Source organism: Pleurodeles waltl, chromosome 6 (assembly GCF_031143425.1).
Source record: "Pleurodeles waltl isolate 20211129_DDA chromosome 6, aPleWal1.hap1.20221129, whole genome shotgun sequence".
Lineage (NCBI taxonomy): Eukaryota > Metazoa > Chordata > Amphibia > Caudata > Salamandridae > Pleurodeles > Pleurodeles waltl.
Genome location: NC_090445.1, coordinates 2,911,941 through 2,935,530, shown reverse-complemented (window position 1 = coordinate 2,935,530; position 23,590 = coordinate 2,911,941). Strand labels below are relative to the sequence as shown.

Sequence of the window (23,590 nt, the reverse complement as noted above, 5' to 3'; positions counted from 1 at the left end):
AGGTCCCTCGAATCCAGCGACACCGTCCAAGTGACTCCCACAGTCCAGTGACTCTTCAGCCCGAGTTTGGTGGAGGTAAGTCCTTGCCTCACCTCGCTGGGCTGCATTGCTGGGAACCGCGACTTTGCAAGCTACTCCGGCCCCTGTGCACTTCCGGCGGAAATCTTTCGTGCACAGCCAAGCCTGGGTCCACGGCACTCTAACCTGCATTGCACGACTTTCTAAGTTGGTCTCCGGCGACGTGGGACTCCTTTGTGCAACTTCGGCGAGCACCGTTTCACGCATCCTCGTAGTGCCTCTTTCTGGCACTTCTCCGGGTGCTACCTGCTTCAGTGAGGGCTCTTTGTCTTGCTCGACGTCCCCTCTCTCTGCAGGTCCAATTTGCGACCTCCTGGTCCCTCCTGGGCCCCAGCAGCGTCCAAAAACGCCAAACGCACGATTTGCGTGTAGCAAGGCTTGTTGGCGTCCATCCGGCGGGAAAACACTTCTGCACGACTCTCCAAGGCGTGGGGGATCCATCCTCCAAAGGGGAAGTCTCTAGCCCTTGTCGTTCCTGCAGTATTCACAGTTCTTCAGCCTAGTAAGAGCTTCTTTGCACCAACCGCTGGCATTTCTTGGGCATCTGCCCATCTCCGAGCTGCTTGTGACTTTTGGACTTGGTCCCCTTGTTCCACAGGTACCCTCAGTCAGGAATCCATCGTTGTTGCATTGCTGATTTGTGTTTTCCTTGCATTTTCCCTCTAACACGACTATTTTGTCCTTAGGGGAACTTTGGTGCACTTTGCACTCACTTTTCAGAGTCTTGGGGAGGGTTATTTTGCTAACTCTCACTATTTTCTAATAGTCCCAGCGACCCTCTACAAGGTCACATAGGTTTGGGGTCCATTCGTGGTTCGCATTCCACTTTTGGAGTATATGGTTTGTGTTGCCCCTATCCCTATGTTTCCCCATTGCATCCTATTGTAACTATACATTGTTTGCACTGTTTTCTAAGACTATACTGCATATTTTTGCTATTGTGTATATATATCTTGTGTATATTTCCTATCCTCTCACTGAGGGTACACTCTAAGATACTTTGGCATATTGTCATAAAAATAAAGTACCTTTATTTTTAGTATAACTGTGTATTGTGTTTTCTTATGATATTGTGCATATGACACTAAGTGGTACTGTAGTAGCTTCACACGTCTCCTAGTTCAGCCTAAGCTGCTCTGCTAAGCTACCATTATCTATCAGCCTAAGCTGCTAGACACCCTATACACTAATAAGGGATAACTGGGCCTGGTGCAAGGTGCAAGTACCCCTTGGTACTCACTACAAGCCAGTCCAGCCTCCTACACATACTGAAAACATAGGGTTTTCACTATGAGCACTGGGCCCTGGCTAGCAGGATCCCAGTGAGACAGTGAAAACACCCTGACATACACTCACAAACAGGCCAAAAGTGGGGGTAACAAGGCTAGAAAGAGGCTACCTTCTCACAAGAGACCATTGGTTATCCTACTACAAGAGGCTTGTGATGACCTTCTTGGACGTAAAAGAGGCCATTTATTGGCTTTGCAGGCTCCCTACAGTCGCTGGAAAGGAAGCAGGCACAGGCTCGCTGCAACAACCGCTCTGATTGTGTGGAAGGCAAACAACAGGGACATTGCAATATTCTTCTCAAAACCTGAACATACAGAAGACATTATGGGGGTCATTACAACCCTGGCGGTCCAAGACCGCCAGGGCTGTTTCGGAGGAAACACCGTCAACAGGCTGGCGGTGCTTCACAGGGAATTACGCGCCGCGGTCGCACCGCCGGGACAGGCGGTTTCCCGCCACAGTGGTCCCAGCGGTTTTAATCCGCCAGGGCAGCGCTGCTTGCAGCGCTGCCCAGGGGATTACGAGTCCCCCTACCGCCAGCCTTTTCCTGGCGGTTTGAACCGCCAGGAAAAGGCTGGCGGTACGGGGAGTCACTGGGCCCCTGGGGGCCCCTGCACTGCCCATGCCAGTGGCATGGGCAGTGCAGGGGCCCCCTGCCATGGCCCTGTGCAGCTTTTCACTGTCTGCTATGCAGACAGTGAAAAGCGCAACGGGTGAAACTGCACCCGTCGCATGGCCGCATCACCGCCGGCTCCATTTGGAGCCGGCTCCTGTGTTGCGGCTGAGATCCCCGCTGGGCCGGCGGGTGGAAACCAGGTTTCCGACTGCCAGCCCAGCGGGGATCTCCTGATGGCCGCGGTGGGAGTGTAACTGCATTGGCCAAGGTCTGACCGCCGGGCGGCTTCAGCCGCCCGCAAGGTCGTAATGAGGGCCTATACTGTATATTTGAAAAGGTAAAAACAGTCATAAAAATAACCAGTCACACATAGATGGAAACAGCTTTTTAGTTTGAGCTCAGTCAAACCTTCACTAAGGGAGACGTTCAATAATTAGAGACGCCTACTAATGAGTCATGGCAGCAACCTGATTAAAGGAATGACGATTCATGCTCTCGACAGTGGTCATTATACGGCTCCTCGTCTGTGCACACAGATGCGCACACAAACCTACAGATTGACTGGCTTTGTGTTGTCGACCATACGTGGCCACGTTTAATGCCCCTCCAATCTCTTGGGTTTAATGTCATGAAGTTCAGACCATACGTGACCACGGTTAATGCCCCTCCAGTGTCGGGGGTTAATGGCTTCATGTTCAGACCATACGTGACCATGGTTAATGCCCCTCCAGTGCCGGGGGTTAATGGCTTCATGTTCAGACCATACGTGACCATGGTTAATGTTCCTCCAGTGCAGTGGGGTTAATGGCTTCATGTTCAGATCATACATGACCATGGTTAATGCCCCTCCAGTGCCGGGGGTTAATGGCTTCATGTTCAGACCATACGTGACCATGGTTAATGCCCCTCCAGTGCCGTGGGGTTAATGGCTTCATGTTCAGACCATATGTGACTATGGTCAATGCCCCTCCAGTGCTGTCAGGTTAATGGCTTTATGTTCAGATCATACGTGATCATGGTTAATGCCCCTCCAGTGCCGTGGGGTTAATGGCTTCATGTTCAGACCATATGTGACTATGGTCAATGCCCCTCCAGTGCTGTCAGGTTAATGGCTTTATGTTCAGATCATACGTGACCACGGTTAATGCCCCTCCAGTGCCGTGGGGTTAATGGCTTCATGTTCAGACCATACGTGACCATGGTTAATGCCCCTCCAGTGCCGAGGAGTTAATGGCTTCATGTTCAGACCATACATGGCCATGGTTAAGGCCCCTCCAGTGCCGTGGGGTTAATGGCTTCATGTTCAGACCATACGTGTCCATGGTTAATGCCCCTCCAGTGCTGTGGGGTTAATGGCTTTATGTTCAGACCATACGTGGCTACGTTTAATGCCCCTCCAGTGCCGGGGGTTAATGGCATCATGTTCAGACCATACGTGGCCACGGTTAATGCCCCTCCAGTGCCGGGGGTTAATGGCTTCATGTTCAGACCATACGTGACCACGGTTAATGCCCCTCCAGTGCCGTGGGGTTAATGGCTTCATGTTCAGACCATAGATGGCCACGTTTAATGCCCCTCCAGTGCCGTGGGGTTAATGGCTTCATGTTCAGACCATACATGGCCATGTTTAATGCCCCTGCAGTGCCGGGGGTTAGTAGCATCATGTTCAGACCATACGTGGCCACGGTTGATGCCCCTCCAATGCAGTGGGTTGACTGACATCGTGTTCCCACCATAGCTGCTCAGACATACATTTTTTGCTAAAGAATTATTTTTTTATTTGCGCTATTTAGTGAACGGAACTACATTTTTCAAAGATATATATGTTTTTTACGGGATGCACTTTGGAATACTAACCTGCAGTCTTTAGATGTATACATTGTATACATAAACGCTGGGATCATTCTCTGCATCGTGGCTCTGGGGAAGACTGTCTTGGAAAATGAGGCAGAAAGTCTGTTGGTTTTACCCTTCTTACTGCAGATGGGGTCGCACAGAGGTAGTTTTGTTTTCTAGATGCTTATGACATGTAACTAAGGAGAACATTAATGGGGTCCCATTGGCCTCTCACTATGGGAACATGTACGGTGAACACATAATAGGAGGGAGTGGTGTACATACACACAGGCCCCGGCGAGGTACAGAAATGATAATCTGGAAAGAGGGGGGTAGTTTAATGTGAATTAGCACATATACTATTATTAGATTAAGTTGGATACAGGAAGAGACGGCGTATGTTTTCTGGATGGTGATATCAGGTCCTTTAATGAACAAGTTCAGTACGAAGCTTCTACTAAACCAAATGTGTGCACAAGACTAGGAAAATAGTCTTAAATGTTTGAAAACTGTTCTCAAATGAGTTGAAAACCCAAATAGTTGTAAAGCAAATCCCTGTTCTCTTTCCACAGGCGATCTATAAACAGAGGTTTGATTGTGCGTGTTGAGTCAGATTGACAAACAGATGTGATGGCGCACACCCAAGAATAGGACACCAGTGTTGTGTTGTGTGCAGAGTTGAAATATATCCCAGGACTAGAATGTGCCATGCACACAACCAACACCTGGCTATTTTTATATAACCATTTGTAACCTGAGTGGTGTAGTTCATACCTTGAAATGTCATTATACACTGAGATGAGTAACGTTACTCTGATGATAAATAGGATGGTTCTGCATCAAGACTTAAACAAGAGCCTTCTATTGCGCGAGACCTTGATGGAAGGCCCCTGTACCCAGTCCAATGATATCCCACAGGAGCAATATCACTGTATGAGTCAGGAGTTTACAAAGAAGTGACTGAGCTCTTACATTTGTTCCTTTCTACTGAAATGAATGAATGTCTCTGTGTAGGCTCTATTCACTTGTATTTTATGTGGTAATGTGAAAAAGGGCCAAGAGGTTAGAATACTTTAACACATTATATGAATTTGGCTCTGTAAGGATTTTAATCTGAGTGAAGGTTCACTGCAGGGGTCCATGGCCCCAAACCTGGGCTGGGATGCATTTGTGTGTCCTGACTGGCAGACAACATGCATCAATGTGCACAAACATATAGAACATACAATTACACCAGCAGGGAAAATGAGCATTTGTTTTGGTAAAACAGGCAAGGCACAAAGTAAAATGGACTTTTACACCAGTGTGCCCCAGCCGAGGATTAGATTGAAGATTTTCACTTCACAATGACAGGAATATTGAAGATTTCATAATAACATCCCAGAGCGCAGGGTTCTTCCAGTCCTAGGGCACATATGGATGCAGAGAGTACACATATCCCACCTCAGAGCTCTCCCTCCGAGGGACCGCTTGTACCGCAGTAAATGTTACTGTTATACGAACTGGACAGCATTCCTCTTGCAAGGACTGTATCTCTGAGGAATCTCTGATTAAACACTGGTTAGTGCATGGAAACGGAAATCAGGAGAGGAATCTGAACTAGGAAACCAGGCCAATTGGAAAGATTCTGATTAGGTACAAAGGGGGTCATTCTGACTCCCGCCGGCCGCGGTAACCACAGGGCCGGCGGGAGCCGCCAGAATACCGCTGCGCGGTCAGAAGACCGCCGCGGTTATTCTGGGTTTCCCGCTGGGCGGGCGGGCTACCGCCAGAAGGCCGCCCGCCAGCCCAGCGGGAAACACCCTTCCATGAGGATGCCGGCTCCGAATGGAGCCGGCGGAGTGGAAGGGGTGCGACGGGTGCAGTTGCACCCGTCGCGATTTTCAGTGTCTGCATGGCAGACACTGAAAATCATTGTGGGGCCCTGTTAGGGGGCCCCACGACACCCCATACCGCCATCCTGTTCCTGGCGGCCGAAACCGCCAGGAACAGGATGGCGGTATCGGGGTCGGAATCCCAGGATTCCCCAGGGCAGCGGAAAACCGGCAGTACACTGCCGGTTTTCCATCTCTGACCGCGGCTGTACCGCCGCGGTCAGAATGCCCAAGGGAGCACCGCCAGCCTGTTGGCGGTGCTCCCGTGGTCCCCAACCCTGGCGGTCTCGGACCGCCAGGGTTGGAATGACCGCCAAAGTGTGGGAATGTTAGTGTCATATGTCCCTGGCTCACCTTGGGATGCTGCTACGAAGAGAAGAATCTAGGCAGCCACCGAGGTACTCCGAGTAAGGTGGTGCCACCATGCATGAAAGGCACCAAATGGGACCCTCATTGGATGAGTGAGAGGGGCGCATGGCCGTAAGGCACACACGAGTCCTCTAAGGCTCTCAGTGCATCACCCCATCTTTATTCCACAAATATATTGCAATAATAATGGCCCCAACTCACTGCTTGGCCCGGAGGATGAGGTTGGCAAAGGACCAGCTCTGGGATCTCTCGTCAGCATGAAGAGGCTGGAACGCCACCAGGAGGCTGTAATCCAAGACATTCATCTCTCGCAGGAATTTGGTGTCCAGTTCTACCTGGTGCACCAGCCATGGGCGCTGCTGAGCTGCAAAGAGAGTAAAGATCTTAGCTGGATGAAATAGAGACAAGAGGTCATCACACATTCAGGAGAGACATGGGAGTGCTGCAGAGCTGCAGGAGAGATACAAAGAACTGCTGAGGCACACGGGGAACAGGAGCTCAGCCGAACACCGGGGAGACCTGCAAGTGCATCTGAGCTGCAAGGAGAGAAAAGGTCGTATGTCCCCATGCGAGCCCCTTGCGAGTACAACCACAGGCTATGACGTAATATCCAATATATCCCAGACCCAAGGTAGGATTCAAAATGAATTTCGGATGCATTGTAGTATCAGGGAAAAACTGCCCTCTGCCCATCTACAATACTGCTCCTTTTCGAGTATTCAAACCAGATAAAACTTGGAGATTAGTAATAGATGATTAAAATCTGAACCAGCAAACCAGGACTGGCAAAATGCACATGATGCTGGATAAAAACACAAATCACACATAAAAAATATAAAAACACAACTGATATAGCAAACGTGTTCTTTACGCAAATCATATTTCGTGACCGCATTTAAATTCAGGGGGGTATAGTATGTATTTACCCGCTTACCTCAGTGGTATAAGAATAGCCCAATGGTCTTCTCGGCCCTGATAATCGAACTGCTGAAGGAAGACCACGGTGTATGACATATACATCACAATGAATTAAATGAGCATCTTCAAAACGTAGACAGAATGGTCGCAAGACCTGTAGAACAAGCTACAACCTTGACGTCAGAAACTCTAAAATGTGGTGTTTCTGTGTGATTTTCTAGGATACGATCTGTCCGGTGAAGGGAAAGGACTCACATCAGAGTTCTATTAAAATTTGGTACACACAAAAAAATTACAGGCTTTGATTTCGCCGTTTGGATGAACATATCTCCCGCATTATACAGAAAGAGCAAAACCACTGTGCCAGTTACTCATGCTTGTATTTACAGGAAGGACTGGAAGGAAGAACACACTCAAATCCTCAGGCATGTACAGAAACTCAGGATTACAAGTGCACATTTACAAACACAGAAAAACAAATACAATTTAGGGGGAAGAATCATACATAGTCAGGCTGGCGTTACATACACACGGCTGATTACGACCTTGGCGGACGGGATACTCCATCACAAGCGTGACGGATATCCCCCCCGCCGTATTACAAGCTCCATTATATCCTATGGATATCCGTCACGTATCCCATCCGCCAAGGTCGTAATCAGGCCCATGGCCTACAATAAAGGTCAGCCTACGCCAACTGCATGTAAATCCCATTTGAATTCTGCAGCAAAGGACACTTTACATCAATAGATACAAACAGTGCAAAAGGCAAACACTTCACTGGTCCCGTCATCTGATGCAGCCTTTAAAGCAAGTTAACAAATCTGTGAGAACCGTACATGGGTGTCAGGTGCCATGGACACAAGTCAGAGACGTCCGGACTTTTCACTGGAGTGCAAAATGACACCAAGAACACAGGAATCCCTACAATATGAACAAGTAAGCCCACAGAGCCATTAGTGAAACTATTAAAGGTCTATCACACAGTTGTTTATAGAGATGGATTGATGCAACCGGCGGTTTGCACAAAACACAGACACTCCGCTACTTCTGCAGCACCAGAAGGAGTTATGCGATTATTCTGAATTTACAATAAAGCACATACTTCTCAGCCCTTAGCTTATTCAACTGCACACATAGTAGAACTAAATGAACCTCACTTACTCTGACAAAAAGAAACACTTTGGCCCCACACCTATTGTTTGACTCCCATTTTGTGTACCGGGGGTTAATGCAGGCTTCAGCCATCAGGAGTCCAATGATTACAAAGACTCATGAGGTCCAACAATCGGAGGAAAGCAGCTCTGGGCATGAGTTACTGACTTCAAAAGTCAGCTTCTATTGGTGGACGTACTGGGCACAATGTACTGGGCACAATGAACCGGGCGCACTGTACAATGCACACTGTCCCGGCCACACTGTACAATTTACTGTGTACTGGGCATACTCTACTAGACTCAATGTAGTGGCGCACTGTACAGGACTGGCTGTACTGGGTACACTGCACTAGGTGCACTGTACTGGACACGCTGTACCTGGCCCACTGTACAGGGTGCACTGTACCGGGCGCACTGTACCAGGTGCAATGTACAATGCACACTGTACCGGGCACACTATCCCAGACGCACTGTACAATGCACACTGTACCGGGCGCACTGCACCGGCCACACTGTACCGGGCACACTGTACCAGACGCACTGTACAATGCACACTGTACTGGGCACACTATCCCAGACTCACTATACAATGCACACTGTCCCGGCTACACTGTACCGGGCGCACTGTACAATTTACTGTGTACTGGGCAGACTCTACTAGACTCAATGTAGTGGCGCACTGTACAGGACTCGTTGTACTGGGTACACTGCACTAGGTGCACTGTACTGGACACGCTGTACCTGGCACACTGTACAGGGTGCACTGTACCGGGCGCACTGTACAATGCACACTGTACCAAACGCACTGTACCGGCTGCACCGTACCGGCCACACTGCACTGGGCGCACTGTACCGGACACACTGTTCTGGACACAGTACCAGATACACTGTACTGGACACACTGTACTGGACACGTTTCACCGGATGCACTGTACCGGCTGCACTGCACTAGACACGCTGTACTAGACACGTTGTATTAGGCACACTGCACTGGGCTCACTGTACTGGACACGCTGTACCGGGTACACTGTACTGGGCGCACAGTCTCAGGCACACTTTACCGGCCACAATGTAACAGGCACACTGTACCGGACACACTACCGGGTGCACTGTACCGGGCGCACTGCACTGGACATGCTGTACTGGACACGATGTAACGGGCACACTGCACTGGGCACCCTGTACCGGGCACATTGTACCAAGCACACTGTACTGGACACACTGTGCCCGATGCACTGTACCTGGCGCACACTACTAGACACGCTGTACCGGGCCCACTGTGCCGGGTGCACTGTACCTGGCGCACACTACTAGAAACGCTGTACCGGGCACACTGCGCCGGGTGCACCGTACCTGGCGCACACTACTAGACACGCTGTACCGGGCACACTGCGCCGGGTGCACCGTACCTGGCGCACACTACTAGACACGCTGTACCGGGCACACTGCGCCGGGTGCACCGTACCTGGCGCACACTACTAGACACGCTGTACCGGGCACACTGCGCCGGGTGCACCGTACCTGGCGCACACTACTAGACACGCTGTACCGGGCCCACTGCGCCGGGTGCACCGTACCTGGCGCACACTACTAGACACGCTGTACCGGGCCCACTGCGTGCCGGGTGCACCGTACCTGGCGCACACTACTAGACACGCTGTACCGGGCCCACTGTACCGGATGCACCGTACCTGACGCACACTACTAGACACGCTGTACCAGGCACACTGTACCGGGTGCACTGTACCTGGCGCACACTACTAGACACGCTGTACCGGGCACACACTACTAGACATGCTGTACCTGGCACACACTACTAGACATGCTGTACCGGGCACACTGTGCCGGATGCACCGTACCTGGCGCACACTACTAGACACGCTGTACCGGGCACACTGTACCGGATGCACTGTACCGCACACTACTAGACACGCTGTACCGGGCACACTGTACCGGATGCACTGTACCGCACACTACTAGACACGCTGTACCGGGCACACTGTGCCGGATGCACCGTACCTGGCGCACACTACTAGACACGCTGTACCGGGCACACTGTGCCGGGTGCACTGTACCTGGCGCACACTACTAGACACGCTGTACCGGGCCCACTGTGCCGGATGCACCGTACCTGGCGCACACTACTAGACACACTGTACCAAACACACTGTACCGGATGCACTGTACCTGGCGCACACTACTAGACACGCTGTACCGGGCACACTGTACCGGATGCACTGTACCTGGCGCACACTACTAGACACGCTGTACCGGGCACACTGTGCCGGATGCACCGTACCTGGCGCACACTACTAGACACGCTGTACCGGGCCCACTGTGCCGGGTGCACTGTACCTGGCGCACACTACTAGACACACTGTACCGGGCACACTGTGCCGGATGCACTGTACCTGGCGCACACTACTAGACACGCTGTACCAAGCACACTGCGCCGGATGCACCGTACCTGGCGCACACTACTAGACACGCTGTACCAAGCACACACTACTAGACACGCTGTACCTGGCACACACTACTAGACACGCTGTACCAGGCACACTGTACCGGATGCACTGTACCTGGCGCACACTACTAGACACGCTGTACCGGGCACACTGTACCGGATGCACTGTACCTGGCGCACACTACTAGACACGCTGTACCGGGCCCACTGTACCGGATGCACTGTACCTGGCGCACACTACTATACACGCTGTACCGGGCCCACTGTGCCGGATGCACTGTACCTGGCGCACACTACTAGACACGCTGTACCGGGCACACTGTGCCGGATGCACTGTACCTGGTGCACACTACTAGACACGCTGTACCGGGCACACTGTGCCGGGTGCACTGTACCTGGTGCACACTACTAGACACGCTGTGCCGGGTGCACTGTACCTGGCGCACACTACTAGACACGCTGTACCAGGCACACTGCGCCGGATGCACTGTACCTGGCGCACACTACTAGACACTCTGTACCGGGCACACACTACTAGACACGCTGTACCTGGCACACACTACTAGACACGCTGTACCGGGCACACTGTGCCGGGTGCACTGTACCTGGCGCACACTACTAGACACGCTGTACCGGGCACACTGTGCCGGATGCACTGTACCTGGCGCACACTACTAGACACGCTGTACCGGGCACACTGTGCCGGGTGCACTGTACCTGGCGCACACTACTAGACACGCTGTACCGGGCACACTGCGCCGGATGCACTGTACCTGGCGCACACTACTAGACACGCTGTACCGGGCACACACTACTAGACACGCTGTACCTGGCACACACTACTAGACACGCTGTACCAGGCACACTGTGCCGTGTGCACTGTACCTGGCGCACACTACTAGACACGCTGTACCGGGCACACTGTGCCGGATGCACTGTACCTGGCGCACACTACTAGACACGCTGTACCGGGCACACTGTGCCTGATACATTGTACTGGACACACTGTATCGGGCACACTATACAAAGCACACTGAACAGGGTGCACTGCACTGGACACACTGCACCTGACACACTGCACTGGACACACTGTGCCTGACACACTGCATTGGACAGACTGCACTGGATACACTGTACCGGACACACTGTGCCTGACACACTGCACTGGATACACTGCATTGGACACACTGCACTGGACACACTGTACCTGACACACTGCACTGGACACACTGTGCCTGACACACTGCACTGGATGCACTGCATTGGACACACTGCACTGGACACACTGGGGGTCATTCTGACCCCGGCCGGAGGCGGAAGCCGCCGGCCTGGCTGGGCCCGCCAGAATACCGCTGCGCGGTCAGAAGACCGCCGCGGTAATTCTGAGTTTCCCGCTGGGCTGGCGGGCGACCGCCAGAAGGCCGCCCACCAGCCCAGCGGGAAACCCCCTTCCATGAGGATGCCGGCTCCGAATGGAGCCGGCGGAGTGGAAGGGGTGCGACGGGTGCAGTTGCACCCGTCGCAATTTTCAGTGTCTGCTTGGCAGACACTGAAAATCTTGGTGGGGCCCTGTTACGGGGGCTCCTGCAGTGCCCATGCCATTGGCATGGGCACTGCAGGGGCCCCCAGGGGCCCCACGACACTCCATACCGCCATCCTGTACCTGGCGGCCAAAACCGCCAGGAACAGGATGGCGGTATGGGGCTCGGAATCCCCATGGCGGCGCAGGGCAGCGGAAAACCGGCGGTACACCGCCGGTTTCCCGTTTCTGACCGCGGCTGTACCGCCGCGGTCAGAATGCCCATGGGAGCACCACCAGCCTGTTGGCGGTGCTCCCGCGGTCGTTGGCCCTGGCGGATGTTACCGCCAGGGTCAGAATGACCCCCACTGTGCCTGACACACTGCACTGGATGCACTGCATTGGACACACTGCACTGGACACACTGTGCCTGACACACTGCACTGGATGCACTGCATTGGATACACTGCATTGGACACACTGCACTGGACGCACTGTGCCTGACACACTGCACTAGACACACTGTGCCTGACACACTGCACTGGACACACTGTGCCTGACACACTGCACTGGACGCACTGTGCCTGACACACTGCACTGGATGCACTGCATTGGACACACTGCACTGGACACACTGTGCCTGACACACTGCACTGGACACACTGTGCCTGACACACTGCACTGGATGCATTGCATTGGACACACTGCACTGGACACACTGTGCCTGACACACTGCACTGGATACACTGTGCCTGACACACTGCACTCGACACACTGTGCCTGACACACTGCACTGGATGCACTGCATTGGATACACTGCACTGGACACACTGCACTGGACACTGTGCCTGACACACTGCACTGGACACACTGTGCCTGACACACTGCACTGGACACACTGTGCCTGACACACTGCACTGGACACACTGTGCCTGACACACTGCACTGGACACACTGTGCCTGACACACTGTACCTGACACACTGTGCCTGACACACTGCACTGGACACACTGTGCCTGACACACTGCACTGGATGCACTGCATTGGACACACTGCACTGGACACACTGTGCCTGACACACTGCACTGGACACACTGTACCTGACACACTTCACTGGACACACTGTGCCTGACACACTGCACTGGACACACTGTGCCTGACACACTGTACCGGGAACACTGCACCGGGCGTACTGTACTGGAAACACTGCTCCTGACACCCTGGCACACCGGAGTGAGGAGATCATTCAAAAGGCAATCCAGCTGCGACATGTGCAGAGCATGCGTGAAGGAGGCAGCGTTACCCAGTCATAGACCAGAGGTGGTCTGGAAAAATATTCACCAGTACAATGATCACACAAGGCACATCCAGGCTGTGAAGTGAGTGGAACTTCTTCATGGGAGAAGGTCCCTGGAGCCGTAAACCAAGAACAGGTGATGAGATAGACTGAGTTCATTGGTTAGGTCTGAATGAATGAAAGCAGCAGATATGGGGTTGGTTGAGCACATACAGGAGTCTCTGTCACTCTGTATATTGGGGGGAAGCTACCGGTGGCCAAAAGCCAAAAGATACAATCTTCCACAGTAGTGAGTTCACTACAAACCCCTCTACTGAAGGCACCACCATCCTTCCACATAATTTACCTCAATTGTGTCAGTCCTTCCACATAATTTACCTCAATTGCATCAGTCCTTCCACATAGTTTACCTCAATCTCGTCAGTCCTTCCACATAATTTACCTCAATAGTGTCAGTCCTTCCACATAGTTTACCTCGATCGCATCAGTCCTTCCACCTAATTTAACTCAATTGCGTCAGTTCTTCCACATAATTTACTGCAATTGCGTCAGTCCTTCCACATACTTTACCTCGATCGCTTCAGTCCTTCCACATAATTTACCTTGATCGCACCAGTGCTTCCACATAATTTACGTAAATCGCGTCAGTCCATCCACATAATTTACCTCGTTCGCATCAGTCCTTCCACATACTTTACCTCGATCGCTTCAGTCCTTCCACATAATTTACCTTGATCGCGCCAGTGCTTCCACATAATTTACGTCAATCGCGTCAGTCCATCCACATAATTTACCTTGTTCGCATCAGTCCTTCCACATAATTTACCTCAATTGCATCAGTCCTTCCACATAGTTTACCTCAATCTCGTCAGTCCTTCCACCTAATTTACCTCAATTGCGTCAGTCCTTCCACATAATTTACTGCGATTGCGTCAGTCCTTCTACATAATTTACCTCGATTGCGTCAGTCCTTCCACATAATTTACCTCAATTGCGTCAGTCCTTCCACATAATTTACTGCGATTGCGTCAGTCCTTCCACATAGTTTACCTTGATTGCGTCAGTCCACACAAACCAATAGTGAAATAAGGATGCATATTGGTTGCCCCTGTAGTTGCATGAAGTTGTGCGACCACAGCTCTGGGTCACAGCTCCTGCAGTCAGAGAAGATCTGATGTACTTACTAGTGACGGAGGGAGTGAGCGCCTTACACTCAGATGAAGGTTAAGCTTGTACTCCAAAGTGTTGGCGGTGGCGTCTACGGCAGTGGGAGCACGTCTTCTCTCCTCGCAACCCTTTAGGGCTAGTTGTCGAGCGAGCCGGCAGCAGGCCTCAATAAGCCTCGACTACAAGGGTTGTATCTAAAGGGGACCCAGCTGAATAACCTATATAAGGCACAGACACCTCTAAATAACGGGAAACATCCTTTTTTACGACTTTTTTATTACGAAAGTCGTGGTTAACGAAAGCGTAACAACGCTTTTTTTAAACACGACTTTGTATTTTTGTGCCTTAACTACGTATGTTCTGAACAACGAACATGCGTGGTTAAGGTACAAAGAAGGGAGTTGGCGAAGGTAAGTGGTGGGTTTAGGTTTTGGGGTGGGGTTGGGGGGGTGGGGCGTTTTTGGTTTTGGGGACAGGGTGGGGGTTAGGGGGTTTTAGGTTTTGGGGTGGGTTGGGGGGGTGGGGCGTTTTTGCTTTTGGGGAGTGGGTGGGGGGTCAGGGGGTTTTAGGTTTTGGGGTGGGGTTGGGGGGGTGGGGCGTTTTTGCTTTTGGGGAGTGGGTGGGGGGTCAGGGGGTTTTAGGTTTTGGGGTGGGGTTGGGAGGGTGGGGTGAGGGATGTAGGGTGAATGGTGCCTATTGCTAATGATTTTATCAGGAATGCCTTTACAACGAAATATCGTTGTTAAGGCATTCGTGGTAAAATCATTAGTAGTAAGGACGAGGTCGGTGTTCCGACCTCGTTGTTAAGGTTAGTAGTTGTTTTTAATTCGGTGTTCCGTCATATAATCCTAAATAACACACGGAGAAAGGCACCGAGGAACCACCCAAACTATGAGATACTGTTCAGCACTGGGCATGATGGCAGATGCTGTGGGAGAGGAGAACCTTCATGGTCAGCGGCTCCTTGATCTGTTACAGGGCCTGCATCTCACTTGGCACAGTCAAGCACAAGCAGCTGTAGTGCCTGGGCACCTGCTGCCATTGGCAGGGCTGCTGAAACTGTGGTTGGGTGGGAGGGAAAGAAGAGCTCAGTCCTGTCAGTCATAGTAAACGAAGGAACAATACGGGAGATCCTTCCATGGTTAAAAGGGTACAAGTGTCCATAAAATCAGTGAATCCACCCTTTGCAGTCAGCCATTGCTGCTGTGAGAGACATTACAAACGGTGGCAACGGGGGGACCCCGCCAGATGACGAGCGAGGAGGTGCAGGCGGTGACTGAGGATGAGTGTGATCCTGAGCGGAAGACTGTGGAGACGCCGTCTGCTCCTGCAGTGACAAACATACCTGAGTACCAGGAAAGATCCCTGAATCAAACTACCGAGTCCGAGTCATCAGAATGTGAGACCTTCAGTATAAAGGAAATCACTAATGATGAATAGAACCACAGACCTGCAATGACTTGTGGAGAAGAAAAACCTAAACAAGTGAAGCAGACGGGCTGAGTTTAGGGATGTAATCGAGATGACTGCATAGCACTGGCATGGATATAATTTATAACTTGCCTTCAATGTGGTGTTTCTTGTCCAAAGAGCGCACGATGGAACTGAAGGAGAATCCAAGTCCACAGGAGAGAAGCCGAGAGGCTGTGATAGGTGCATCTACCGCAGGAGCGCATCCCATGTGCCTACAGTCAACTGAGGAGCCACCCACCGCGAGATGGTGGCCCCTAGGCGAAGCTGCCTAGGCGAAGCAGCTGTAGTGCCTGGGCACCTGCACTGGGCACCTAGCGAAGCTGCCTTTCATCTGGACCTAGACGACATTTTATTGCCAGGAGCTTCTGCAAGTGACTGGCTGAAAACACTGCAAAGAACTAGCTTGGGGACCCCCAGTCCCACGCTCCCTGGTATGATGCAAATCCGCACCTCAACACTACTAATTACAGGGATTTGTACTGTTTACGCCAATGTGAGGACTGCTGTCTCCAGATGATAAATGCCACAGGGATGCTGCATCCGATCAAGTGGTGGGAACACTGCTCCATGCCGATGTGAGAGAGAGAACCAGTTGTTGAAAACTTCCCTCTTGTAAAGGACCACCAGAACGCAGAGCTGACCCTGATACCTGTTGATAGTACAAGAATTCCACAATTCTGACTCAAGCATTTCTTTCAAGACACAAAGGGGGTTATTACAACTTTGGAGGAGGTGTTAATCCGTCCCAAAAGTGACGGATATACCACCAGCCGTATTACGAGTTCCATAGGATATAATGGACTCGTAATACGGCTGGTGGTATATCCGTCACTTTACCGTCACTTTTGGGACGGATTAACACCTCCTCCAAAGTTGTAATAACCCCCAAAATCATTTATCACCCGTATTTCTAAGGAAGTATAATGGTGAGGACCAGGTGATCCCTCTACAGGTGGCGAGTGAGATGGGGTGGAGGGGGGCAGGTACAGGAAACAGTCAGTCTCTCTCCTGTAGATACTTACCCCAAAGATTTAAAAGTTTTCAATGACACAATTCAGCAGGTCGGGGGCTTTAGTTCCACTGATGCTAGGGAACTGATACTCCCTATAGAAGAAACCAGCTTGTTCCGCAATAGAAGCTGCAAGAAGGGCCGGGGGGAGATGGAGGGGGGGGGGGGTGGGGGGGGGGTACTGGAAATACTAAAGACACACTTAGAATCACAGGTGGAGACCTTAGAACAGCGAAAGACACAGGGGGTCATTCTGACCCTGGCGGTCATGGACCGCCAGGGCCAACGACCGCGGAAGCACCGCCAACAGGCTGGCGGTGCTTCTGGGGCCATTCTGACCGCAGCGGTACAGCCGCGGTCAGAAAAGGGAAACCGGCGGTTTCCCGACGGTTTCCCGCGGCCCCAGGGAATCCTCCACGTCGGCGCTGCAAGCAGTGCCGCCATGGGGATTCCGACCCCCTTCCCGCCATCCTGTTTCTGGCGGTTTTCACCACCAGAAACAGGATGGCGGGAACGGGTGTCGTGGGGCCCCTGGGGGCACTGGCATGGGCACTGGCATGAACACTGAAAATCGCGACGGGTGCAACTGCACCCGTCGCACACCAGCAACTCCGCCGGCTCCATTCGGACCCGGCTTCCTCGTTGCTGGGGCTTTCCCACTGGGCGGGCAGGCGGCCTTTTGGCAGGCGCCCGCCGGCCCAGCTGGAAAGTCAGAATGACCGCCGCGGTCTTTTGACCGCGGTACGGTCTTCTGGCGGTTCCCGCCAGGCGGGCGGCTTCTGCCACCCGCGGGGGTCAGAATGACCCCCACAATGGCGGTCATTCTGACCGCTGCCCGCCATGTGGTCACCGCCATTTGGCCGCTCCGCGAGGCCATTCTGGCTTTCCCGCTGGGCCGGCGGGCGCCTGCCAAAGGAGCGTCCACCGGCCCAGCGGGAAAGGCCCTGCAACACAGAAGCCGGCTCCGAATGGAGCCGGCGGTGTTTGCAGGGGTGCGACGGGTGCAGTTGCACCCGTCGCGATTTTCACTGTCTGCTAAGCAGACAGTGAAAATCTCAATGGGGCCCTGTTAGGGGGCCCCTGCAGTGCCCATGCCAGTGGCATGGGCAGTGCAGGGGCCCCCAGGGGCCCCACGACACCCGTTCCCGCCATCCTGTTCCTGGCGGTCAAAACCGCCAGAAACAGGCTGGCAAGCAGCGCCGCCATGGAGGTTCAGCCCAGCCAGGGTCAGAATGAGGGCCAATATATTAACTTTAAGAATTAGCATCTCCTGCTGGCAGAGTTGTGGCAGACACATTGTAAATCTATGGAAAGAAAAAACAGTTTTTCGTGCATTGCAATCTTCTCACCGCTGGTAAAATCACAGAGTATGATGGAAACGTATTGCCGAGTCCATAGTATTAGAAGCTCGTAGTACGAATGATCATTAGAAAATGCAGAGTGCGCGGAAATCGACGCCGCTTGGCTTTGGCACAGGAATGCGCTGCGACAGCCCAAGGGCCGGCCTCACCCCTGGCGCAGGGCGGTGGGCGCTTCATCCGGGTGTTCATGCAGTGGGGGGGCTGTCTGGCCTCAGCTCGCCCAAGGCTCGGGCTTTGTGTCCCCCCACAGCTCGAGTGACCCCTCGCGGGCCCGGAGGCGCCGGATACCCAAGGAGCTCAAGGTCCCGTCCTCTGGCCCTAGGAGGTGGCAAGGAGCCCCCGCTCGGGACTGGGAATGCGCAGCTGCCCGTCACTGCGGACAGGAGGGGAAAGCACTAATTCAGGCCTCAAGGCGCCAGAGAGGAAGTGATGAGGGAGCAGACGCGCCCCCTGTAGGAGAGAGGGGCGGTGACCCCAAATGACTCCGTTAATTGTGCGCTCTGGTCTCACTGTAGGATTCAGAAGTGGGGGCTCCTACCTCGGGCCCGGGGTAGCGCAGGGTGACTTTACGGGGTGAGACCTCCACGGAGCCCCCCTTGTGCACCGTGTTACCCCATGTAGGTGCGCAGGAGTTCCTGCACTTCTCGCTGGGCATCCTCTCTCAGGTACCCTTGCTTCATTCCTACCTCATTCACCCACTGACTGTGGTGAGGACTGATGTGCCAGGACTCTGGGCTCTCAGCAGGTGAAGTGACTCGCAGGGATGCCTCGTGATTCATGTATGACCTGTTCATGAGGTCCTCCCTCTACATGTCCTAAGTAAGGAGAGGCCTTGAGGGGCCTTTCTAGGCTGATGCCCGCATTGTCAGCGCCCGGGGTCCTTCTACCGAACACTGCTCCCTGGATATATCTTCTTGTTATCTTATGGTACATTTATTTACGAGATAAGAAAGATATTCATATAATCCTGTGTGGTCTCCTTTGTGGTGTATTTATTGTGTCCGTGGTGTGTCTGTTGCGCAAACGCTTCACACGTGACCTCTGGGATAGGCCCGACTGCCCTGTGCCAAGCTACGGGGTGGGCACAGGTTATCACTGCTGTGTAACTCACCCTGACTAGAGGGTGGGTGCTGCCCGGCGGAGGGGCACATCCTGACCCACCACAAGCCCATTCCTAACTCTCACAGAAAGAGACGTGTTTCAACCTTCTCTTTGTAGCCAGTAAGGCGAGAGGAATCCGTCAGGACTCGGCTAAGTCCCCTCTCACTAGTTTGTTATTCTGAAACCGTCCCGGCCCTATTACCCTGAACATACAGAACAGGAGACGCATGACCAGGCCGACTCCCGGTGTTTCTGAGCATCTATTAAGCGCCTGAAGCAGATAAAAGAGGAAAGAGTCACAGATTGTATGATTGTAGCAGCAGGTGTCACGTCTATGTTGTATCAGTCAGAGTACACAACCACACCACGACACGCCAGCGTGCGCCGGATGCATGGCTGCACCCCTGAAGGGACATGCATGCAACCTGAGACAAAGAGAAACACACACATGCACCCTGAGACAAAGAGAAACACATGCATGCGCCCTGAGACAAAGAGAAACACATACATGCGCCCTGAGACAAAGAGAAACACATACATGCACCCAGGGACAAAGAAAAACACATGCATGCACCCTGGGACAAAGAGAAACACACACATGCACCCTGAGACAAAGAGAAACACATGCATGCGCCCTGAGACAAAGAGAAACACATACATGCGCCCTGAGACAAAGAGAAACACATACATGCACCCAGGGACAAAGAAAAACACATGCATGCACCCTGGGACAAAGAGAAACACATGCATGCATCCTGGGACAAAGAGAAACACATACATGCGCCCTGAGACAAAGAGAAACACATACATGCACCCAGGGACAAAGAAAAACACATGCATGCACCCTGGGACAAAGAGAAACACATGCATGCATCCTGGGACAAAGAGAAACACATACATGCGCCCTGAGACAAAGAGAAACACATGCATGCACCCAGGGACAAAGAAAAACACATGCATGCACCCTGGGACAAAGAGAAACACATGCATGCATCCTGGGACAAAGAGAAACACATACATGCGCCCTGAGACAAAGAGAAACACATACATGCGCCCTGAGACAAAGAGAAACACATACATGCGCCCTGAGACAAAGAGAAACACATGCATGCACCCTGAGACAAAGAGAAACACATGCATGCACCCTGAGACAAAGAGAAACACATGCATGCACCCTGAGACAAAGAGAAACACATGCATGCACCCTGGGACAAAGAGAAACACATGCATGCACCCAGGGACAAAGAAAAACACATGCATGCACCCTGGGACAAAGAGAAACACACACATGCACCCTGAGACAAAGAGAAACACATACATGCGCCCTGAGACAAAGAGAAACACATACATGCGCCCTGAGACAAAGAGAAACACATACATGCGCCCTGAGACAAAGAGAAACACATACATGCGCCCTGAGACAAAGAGAAACACATACATGCGCCCTGAGACAAAGAGAAACACATGCATGCACCCTGAGACAAAGAGAAACACATGCATGCACCCAGGGACAAAGAAAAACACATGCATGCACCCTGGGACAAAGAGAAACACATACATGCGCCCTGAGACAAAGAGAAACACATACATGCACCCAGGGACAAAGAAAAACACATGCATGCGCCCTGAGACAAAGAGAAACACATGCATGCACCCAGGGACAAAGAAAAACACATGCATGCACCCTGGGACAAAGAGAAACACATGCATGCATCCTGGGACAAAGAGAAACACATACATGCGCCCTGAGACAAAGAGAAACACATACATGCACCCTGAGACAAAGAGAAACACATACATGCGCCCTGAGACAAAGAGAAACACATGCATGCACCCAGGGACAAAGAGAAACACATACATGCGCCCTGAGACAAAGAGAAACACAGAGACAAAGAGAAACACACACATGCGCCCTGAGACAAAGAGAAACACATACATGCGCCCTGAGACAAAGAGAAACACATACATGCGCCCTGAGACAAAGAGAAACACATACATGCGCCCTGAGACAAAGAGAAACACATGCATGCACCCTGAGACAAAGAGAAACACATGCATGCACCCTGGGACAAAGAGAAACACATGCATGCACCCAGGGACAAAGAAAAACACATGCATGCACCCTGGGACAAAGAGAAACACATGCATGCATCCTGGGACAAAGAGAAACACATGCATTTACCCTGAGACAAAGAGAAACACATGCATGCACCCTGAGACAAACAGAAGCACATGCATGCACCCTGGGACAAAGAGAAACACATGCATGCACCCAGGGACAAAGAAAAACACATGCATGCACCCTGGGACAAAGAGAAACACATGCATGCGCCCTGAGACAAAGAGAAACACATGCATGCACCCTGAGACAAAGAGAAACACATACATGTGCCCTGAGACAAAGAGAAACACATACATGCGCCCTGAGACAAAGAGAAACACATGCATGCGCCCTGAGACAAAGAGAAACACATGCATGCACCCTGAGACAAAGAGAAACACATACATGCGCCCTGAGACAAAGAGAAACACATGCATGCACCCAGGGACAAAGAGAAACACATACATGCGCCCTGAGACAAAGAGAAACACAGAGACAAAGAGAAACACATGCATGCACCCTGAGACAAAGAGAAACACATGCATGCACCCTGAGACAAAGAGAAACACATACATGCGCCCTGAGACAAAGAGAAACACATGCATGCGCCCTGAGACAAAGAGAAACACATACATGTGCCCTGAGACAAAGAGAAACACATACATGCGCCCTGAGACAAAGAGAAACACATGCATGCGCCCTGAGACAAAGAGAAACACATACATGTGCCCTGAGACAAAGAGAAACACATACATGCGCCCTGAGACAAAGAGAAACACATGCATGCACCCAGGGACAAAGAGAAACACATACATGCGCCCTGAGACAAAGAGAAACACAGAGACAAAGAGAAACACATGCATGCACCCTGAGACAAAGAGAAACACATGCATGCACCCTGAGACAAAGAGAAACACATACATGCGCCCTGAGACAAAGAGAAACACATGCATGCGCCCTGAGACAAAGAGAAACACATGCATGCACCCTGAGACAAAGAGAAACACATACATGCGCCCTGAGACAAAGAGAAACACATGCATGCACCCTGGGACAAAGAGAAACACATACATGCACCCTGAGACAAAGAGAAACACATACATGCACACAGGGTGAAACGTCATCGTGCACGCGGCACTGCGAGGGGGTGTGTGAAATGCAGAAGTATTCAGGGACAGTATATGTGAATCCTTATTGGGGGGGGGCTGCACCTCTAGACACCCTGTTCTGCAAGCATCAGGCGCAGCAGGGGTGAGTCCCAGCGCAGGCACGGCCTGCTTCCGAAGACTCTCCTCTTATGCTTGTCGCACAGACTGAGCATCTGAAATCAGTGACCCCCCACAGCCGCCTTTCACTCACTGGTCCAGCTCCTTCCTTGCTGGGCAATCCCTGCCGAGAGACCCTTACAAGTCTCCCTTCTACTGCACAGGGCATCTCCCTCCTTGCTGGGGCATGAATGATGGCTACTGCACTCCCTCACGGGGTGCAGGGAAGAATGCGCTTAGCTTCTATTTTCTATTCTGCAAGTAAACAGCTCTTGAGTGGGGATACATCACTCTTGTGCTTTACCTCACTCAGGCCCTCATTACGAGCCTGGCGGTCTGTGACCGCCAGGCTCGCGGTTGGCGGGAGCACCGCCGACAGCCCGGCGGTGCCCCGCAGGGCATTCTGACCGCGGCGCTTTGGCCGCGGTCAGTGCAGGAAAACCGGCGGTCTCCCGCCGGTTTTCCGCTGCCCGTTGGAATCCTCCAAGGCGGCGCAGCTTGCTGCGCCGCCGAGGGGATTCTGACCCCCCCTACCGCCATCCAGTTCCCGGCGGGCGAACCGGATGGCGGTAGGGGGGGTCGCGGGGCCCCTGGGGGCCCCTGCAGTGCCCATGCCACTGGCATGGGCACTGCAGGGGCCCCCGTAAGAGGGCCCCTAAATGTATTTCACTGTCTGCTGCGCAGACAGTGAAATA

At 52.3% G+C, this 23,590-nt stretch overlaps 1 protein-coding gene across 2 annotated transcripts in view; it reads right to left on the bottom strand.

The window, feature by feature from the left end:
* The window catches only part of PIP5KL1 (phosphatidylinositol-4-phosphate 5-kinase like 1), a 294,458-nt gene that overhangs the window by 20,649 nt on the left and 250,219 nt on the right, over positions 1-23,590 (bottom strand). For both annotated transcript variants that reach the window (XM_069236934.1, XM_069236935.1), the window contains one exon: positions 6,265-6,427. In XM_069236934.1, coding sequence (XP_069093035.1) covers positions 6,265-6,427 — 163 coding nt within the window. The remainder of the gene's footprint in view (positions 1-6,264; positions 6,428-23,590) is intronic.